The 6,832-nt window shown below is 41.1% G+C and overlaps 3 protein-coding genes across 7 annotated transcripts in view; 2 read left to right on the top strand and 1 right to left on the bottom strand.

Annotated features, from left to right (window-relative positions):
• Nucleotides 1-3,018: 3,018 nt before the first annotated feature.
• LOC147446671 (uncharacterized) lies at nucleotides 3,019-3,570 on the top strand. Its single transcript, XM_086526275.1, has one exon. It carries the CDS (start codon nucleotides 3,019-3,021, stop codon nucleotides 3,568-3,570), a length of 552 nt encoding a protein of 183 aa, XP_086382401.1.
• Nucleotides 3,571-4,248: 678 nt separating this feature from the next.
• LOC147446670 (uncharacterized) lies at nucleotides 4,249-4,774 on the top strand. The gene is made up of 2 exons (XM_086526276.1): nucleotides 4,249-4,422; nucleotides 4,550-4,774. Exons 1-2 carry the CDS (start codon nucleotides 4,249-4,251, stop codon nucleotides 4,772-4,774), a joined length of 399 nt encoding a protein of 132 aa, XP_086382402.1.
• Nucleotides 4,775-5,482: 708 nt separating this feature from the next.
• The window catches only part of LOC147446669 (uncharacterized), a 137,519-nt gene continuing 136,169 nt past the window's right edge, over nucleotides 5,483-6,832 (bottom strand). For all 5 annotated transcript variants that reach the window (XM_086525863.1, XM_086525864.1, XM_086525866.1 and 2 more), the window contains one exon: nucleotides 5,483-6,493. In XM_086525863.1, the coding sequence (XP_086381989.1) occupies nucleotides 5,972-6,493 (522 nt within the window). In that variant the 3' untranslated portion in view covers nucleotides 5,483-5,971. The remainder of the gene's footprint in view (nucleotides 6,494-6,832) is intronic.

The raw sequence follows: 6,832 nt of genomic DNA, 5'->3' as shown, positions 1-6,832 counted from the left end.
GTTGCACCCTTTCTTCTAGTCTTGTAGTTGATTGGAAACAATCACGAAGCAGTTGTCGTGGCATGGTCGAGATGACACAAGTGGCGATTCACTCAAACTTGAGAGTTTGCATTGGAGTCTCGTTTTTTATTAGCAATCTTCCATATAGGCATATTTCTCTCCCAAAAAGTCCTTGATGTGATATCAAATGTTTTCAATGCTGATGAGTATGTACTTTCATTTAATAGGTTGCTCTTATTTTTTGTCTTGGAATGCATTATAGACACATGTGGCACATCGTTAAGGATATGGTTGATTTCAAACCTCCTATTTTGTCACTTGCTGCTGAGTATCGACTTTGTGATTGGCAGTATGTTGGTCCTTCAATCCTTTCTTCATCTGCAAAAAAGGTATATTGCTATGTGCAGTCATCTTCTTAGATAGAGGAATATTGTAATATGGTATGGATTATGAATAAAGGTACTGCAATATTCCACTTTTATTGTGGTTTTGTTCTCATACGCAACGATTTGTGGATCACATCTCTACATATCTTCACATTCGTTTCCTTGGGATACCTTTTGGTCGATAATTTTGGCTTTTTGGAGTGTTTCCGTCGTTGCTTTCGCTGTATGCATACTTTTTCGACTGTGTTAGATTCTGGGTGCTTTGGACAGTTTGGAGAGCACGCAATTGTTTCATGTTTTAGCAGGTTCAAGTGGATTATGCATGCCTCTTCAAAACCTCTCTTCGACTCTCTTAAATTTTCCCATGACTTGGATGAGCTCTCCTCCCTTCAATACAAGCTCTGCTTTGACTGTTTCTGATTTACTACATGAAATGTTTTCTATGGGTTTTCCTCATTTTGAGGTTTTTCATTAGTAATTCAATCTGATATTATTAAAAAAATGTGTACATACACACACACACACATGCATTTTGAAGTCCATATTGAGATGTTTCAATTTTAACTTATGTGCAATGCCAACAAATTCGACTCAAATATTTGCCTCAATGGACTTGATGCAACTTGAAAAGCTTCGCCAAAAAAATTTAGTAAACATTGTTGATCAATACTTCACACTAGTTTTGTTAGTTTTGTAACTAGACATTGAATGTTGATTGTTGGGTCCATGCAAATTAGCACAATTCAATACAACGTTAATTTTCTATTAGATAAGACAATGCAAAAAAATGTAAGAATCTTATAAACAAGTATTATGCACAATTTTTCTAGACCTCAATATTTTTTTCTACACGTAGGGTACCCATCTTCAAAAGCATTGCATGCAATTTTGTGAGAGCACCCCTTCATGAGGGAGTTATGAACTTGAGAAAAAAAAAAGAGAGTACATAGTGCACTGCAGAAACGTCGTACGCTTTTTTATCCCAAGAAAATTTCACTTGGATTTTAAAAAAATTGGTTTTTATACTTAAGTAAGGTTTTTAGATAAATAATGAGTAATCTCCTAATTCTTCTACAGCTTAGAGACTCATTGATACAATCTTGAAGCATTTAGCCCCAATATATCTGGCTCATAATCACAATACATTTTTAGCTTAGAAATCAATCATTTACAAAGGCATTTGGCTAGAGACATCTAGATTGTTCAAAAAATGAAAAATTACAATGTGGACTATTACATAGGCTCCTATGTTAGCAATGCCACTAATAGTTCTTTTCATATGTGTATGCACACACATGCACATATATTACTTCTATTAAAATTTGTATTTCTCATGTTTATGAGTCATATCCTCCACAGCATAAATAAAACATAAAAGATTGCAACTTTGAAAATGCGAATTCGAGGTAACTCTTGTTCTTTCAAAGCTCATATTACAAAATTATGTTGTTTTAGTGTAAAGCTACGATCTAAAGTGTTCCCTATACGTTCAAATCAAGAGAGCACACATTTTTTAATGAATCAATTTTGCATAAATTGCATAAATCGAACATCAATTCGAAATTTTTTTAGATATAACTTGGCAAAAACTGTGAATGAAATTATAGATGATCTGATTGGATTTTTATTTTTTTTTTGACACACCAGAGACCCCACAAACAGAGGGAGGACCCACCAAGGGAGGTGCTCATCCCTTCCAAATATTAGCCATGTTACATGATTGGGCAAGAGCCACATATAGGCATCACCATGGCCACCTAATTGATGCACCACGTGCTAGGAACGATGGAGAGAACTCGTAGCAACCAACTAGGAACCTCCTCCTCGGGTGACCCACCCGAGGAGGAGGATGCACTCGAGCGTCCAAGGGCAAGAGCCCTAGCAACATGAACACCGGGTGAGCACAAGGTGTCCCTCTTTGGGGGCGCTCTCATTGGATTTTTGTTGAGAATTTCTCTATGATTCATTGAAATTGACCCCAAAAAAAAAAAAAAAAAAAAACTTTAAAGCTATTCCCATTTCAAGATCTAGTGTCTCTCATGTGAAAAACAAGAATGCATCAGTGTCTTCTAGTGCACCCGCTATGTTTCAACCCTTGCGACGTGTGAGTGTGGGTGTGGGTGTGGGTGTGGGTGCAATCCCGTAACACTAGCTGATGCTTTGCTATTATTAAAAGGGTAAATTACCAAAATGCCCTTCCAATTTGCGGAAATTCCCAAAATGCCCATCGTATTTTCATTATTCCCAAAAAGCCCATCGTATTATGTCTGTATACGGTTTCGTCCGAAACTGAGCGAAAACCAGTGAGCTGTTGCGCAGAGGTACTCGCCAATGAGCAGCAGGAAATACTGTTGTGCAGAGGTACTCGCCAACGAGCAACAGGGAATACTGTCGTGCAAATACACTCGCCAGCTGCAAATACACTCGCCAGCTCTGAGTCTCAATCTGCTTACATGGCCCTTGAGGTCGACAACTCAAAGAAACGAGGGGAGACTTGAGTGCGATGTATGGGCATGGTTATGTGCAAGGCAAATGTGCATCCGCATAGTGCAAGATACATATTGATGCACGAGCTTTTTGTTGTTTGTATGTAAACAAGTGTGGTATTGCAGATACACAGAAGAGGGAAACCATGGCTGAGAGTAATGCAAATACATCAGAGAATAATGCTACCGTCTCTGCAACTCTTTCTCTTGGTGCTCAATTTGAATCTCTCGATGTGCTTCGTTCAAAGATTCAAGAACAAGCAATCAAGTCTCATGTGGAGCTTAGGCATGCCAAGCGTGATCGATCCAGATATACAGTTGTCTGCAAGGCAGAGGGATGCATGTGGCGCTTGCATGCGTCTTTGGTCTCTGGTGGACCTGGATGTATAGTCAAGGCATTTCATGATGAGCACACTTGCGGTGGTGCTACACAACTTGGAAACAAGGAAGCCACTGCTGAATGGGTTGCAACAAGGTATGTAGAGAAACTTCGAGACCATCCAATGTATAGGCCGAAGGAGCTCATGGCCGATTTGCGTCGAGAAGTTGGAGTGTCAATTTCGTACAAGGTTGCTTGGAAGGCGAAGCAACTTGCTTTGGGTATTATTCATGGTGATCATGCAAAATCTTATGGAAAGCTTCAGTCTTATTGCGACAAGCTTGTGGCTAGCAATCCGGGCACTGTGGCCCATCTGTAGAAAACCACTGAAGGTCATTTTTTTTGAATGTTTCTTGCATTCGGAGCATGCATCACTGGTTTCACGCATTGTCGTGACTTTATTGGGTTGGATGGCACATTCTTAACAAGCAAATATCTTGGTGCTTTGTTGAGAGCCACAGGGATTGGTGCTATGGGGGCCTTGTTTCCGATAGCATTTGGTGTAGTAGATGCGGAAAATGAAGACAATTGGGTGTGGTTTTTGCAAAATGTACATGATTGTATGGCGAGTGTCAATGCGGTTACTTTTGTATCAGACAAGCAAAAAGGTCTTCTCCCAGCTCTGGAGCTTGTCTTTCCAGGATGTGAGCATGCATATTGTATGCGCCATTTGGATGCTAACCTCAAGAAGAAATGCAACAATGGAGAATTTATTCGATTGTTTTGGGTAGCAGCTTATGCTAACACTATGAGCGACTACAACGCGGCTATCGAGGGGATGAGAGTTATAAGTCCTGCCACGACGGAGTACTTATTGACCACTTCACCCCCATCTCATTGGGCGACGACACACTTTAAAGGAAAGCGTTATGGGCATCTTACATCCAACATTGCTGAGTCATTGAACGCATGGTTGCTTGAGGCTAGAGATAAGCCTATCATATCTATGCTTGATATCATTCGTCGCCAACTAACAGCTTGGTTCTATGCACGTGGAATGGAGGGAAAGAAGGCATGTGAGTCTTTGGGAGATAGAGCACAATTTGCATTGGTTGCAAACGTAGAGAAGAACTTGCATGAGGTTGGAAATAGTGCTCGGCAATACCGAATCTTGCCCTCTAGTGATATGGTTTTTGAGATCTTGACAAGTACAAAAACATGTGTGGTTGATGTATGTACAAGGTCATGCTCATGTAATAAGTGGCAAACATTTGAAATTCCATGTGCTCATGCTATTGCAACTATTCTCTTCAAGAGAGAGTGTTCAATCGTATGTACATAAAGCATATGCTTTGCAGGCCTATTGTAACACTTATAGTGGTGTCATAAGTCCAATTGTGGATGCAAGTGAAGATGCTAGTGATCAGTTGAAACCACCTGCCACACGTAGGCCACCTGGGCGTCCTAAAAAACTTCGTATTAGAACTAAGGATCGCTTCAAGGAAAAGCGTATTTTCACATGCTCTCGTTGTGGTGGTCTTGGCCACAATGAACATTCTTGCAAAGCTCCAATTGCAGATTGAATATGTAGCTAGGATATGGCTTCATTTTGTACGAGAAAGTCACAATGCGTGTGAGGACCTTTCTTTCTATTTTCTCGATATGTGGTTGGGATTTGGCTTCATTTTGTGCTGGAAGATTTGACTTGCCTTCATTTTGTGTCAAAAGCTTTAATGCATTACTCTCAGCATGTGAGGGATTTTCTTTCCGATTATAGCGAGGAGCTTCATTTTGTATGAGGAAGCCATACCACATTTTCCTTGCGATTTTGCTCTATATGTAACGGAGATTTGACCTGCCTTCATTGGGTGTTGAAAGCTTGAATGCATATGAACGATTCTCTCCAATTTGCTTAATTTAGGACTTGGGGTATTTTGGGAGTTTTCAAATTATTTAAGGGTATTTTGGGAAATTTTAGGTGTATTTTATGGGCGGATTGGGAATTTTGAAAATACGAGGGGCATTTTGGGAATTTCATCAAATTAGAGGGGTATTTTGGTAATTTTCCCTTATTAAAAACAAAAAGTTACGAACGCACTTACGGACGGTCCCAAGACACCATTGCATTCTGCCAGCCAGCCGCCCAAAGTTGCTTGGCCTTGGCGAACACACCCAGAGCCTATGGTTTTCTGCCGCTCTGGAGTCTGCATCGCCCTTGCCTCTCTCTCTCTCTCTCTCTCTCTCTCTCACACACACACACACACACACACACACTTTTTTGGAAGATTCAATAATACCAACAGGACTTGGGCCAGTACACTTGTTGAAATGCAATGCACTACCATGGAGGCACCAAAACCTTATAACAGCCACAAAAGGTTCTGGGCTGAGAGAAAAAGAATAGCCTCCCAAATTTAGTGTGAGAAATCACATAGCATGGAGGTGTGCTTGTATTGGTGCTATTCTACAATTACAGATGTTGCAGAGAATACAAATCAATGTACAATGCCAAGTGCTCTAGGCATCTCTGGTGTTGTGTAGACCATGACTTTACTGACACTCTGCAGCTTTGCACAACAATGGCATTGCATGGATCTACCATTCTCGTCTTCGAAAGCATCAGACTTTCAAATGACTGCCATTCAGGATGATCTTCGTACAGACCATTTTCCTGTGTCGCAGCGTGTAAGTTTAATTGTACCAACCCATTCAATTGGCCATGAGGTGTCTCTCTGGACCCTCAAGCAGGAATTCTACGTCACAAGCAATCTACAGCATGACTATTTTCCACCTTGCTCATACTTTTCAAGTCCCTCTCGCATTTTCTCAACCACAAGCCGCCTCTTCTCATCAAGTTTTTCAGTCATTTTCTTGCCCAAGCTCAGCATCTTAGTGCGTCTAGAAGAGCGGTTGTTGGCATCCATCCAATCATTACCACTTACATTCCTTAACCGGACGTGGCCTGCTGGTGAAGGAACATCAGTAGAAGCTAGACTTTCTCCATCAGAAATGACATTGTTATTCTCCAAAAGTGGCTCTTCAAGCTCATGTAGTTGATCAGGCTCTTCCAAAACAGGACTAACATTCCCTGTCTTACTTGAGAGGAGCGTTTCTGTGATAGTGTTTACTGCTGACTCCCTCATTGCTTGACTCTCCTCACGAGGTAAGGAATCACGTGTCTCTAGAGGACTCCAAGGGACAGGCATAGCTGTCTGTGGAATCCAATCATCCGTCTCAGAAATCATCCATGGAACCCAGATCCCTTCGCAATTGGGCAGAACAAGTGTATCCTGAATGAGCATCTGCAATTTGGCAAAATAACTATCAAAACTTGCATCCATGAAGACCAACATTTTCCAGCCTTTTGGCTTCTGCTTTAACCTTGCATTATAGCTTATGAGTTCAAAGGTGGTGGGTTCAACACCCCTTGACTGCTTGAAGACATGTTCTAGCCCTTAGGGGCGTTTCCCATGAGGTGTGGCCAACCTATACGGCTGGGAAGACTCACCTTAAGAGTCAGGCTGCCTCCACGTACGGGGGTAGGGTGTATGTGTTGTTATTTCAAAGTTGGAAAAAAAATAAAATCAAGCTTCATCTTAAATTAAGCAGTTAAACCTCATCTGAAATTTAAATCCAACGTC

This window comes from Adiantum capillus-veneris, chromosome 12 (assembly GCF_014529385.1).
Source record: "Adiantum capillus-veneris isolate H3 chromosome 12, ASM1452938v2, whole genome shotgun sequence".
In the NCBI taxonomy this organism is placed as follows: Eukaryota; Viridiplantae; Streptophyta; class Polypodiopsida; order Polypodiales; family Pteridaceae; genus Adiantum; species Adiantum capillus-veneris.
Note: the sequence above shows the minus strand (reverse complement) of the source record. Positions and strands in the feature narration are given on the sequence as shown.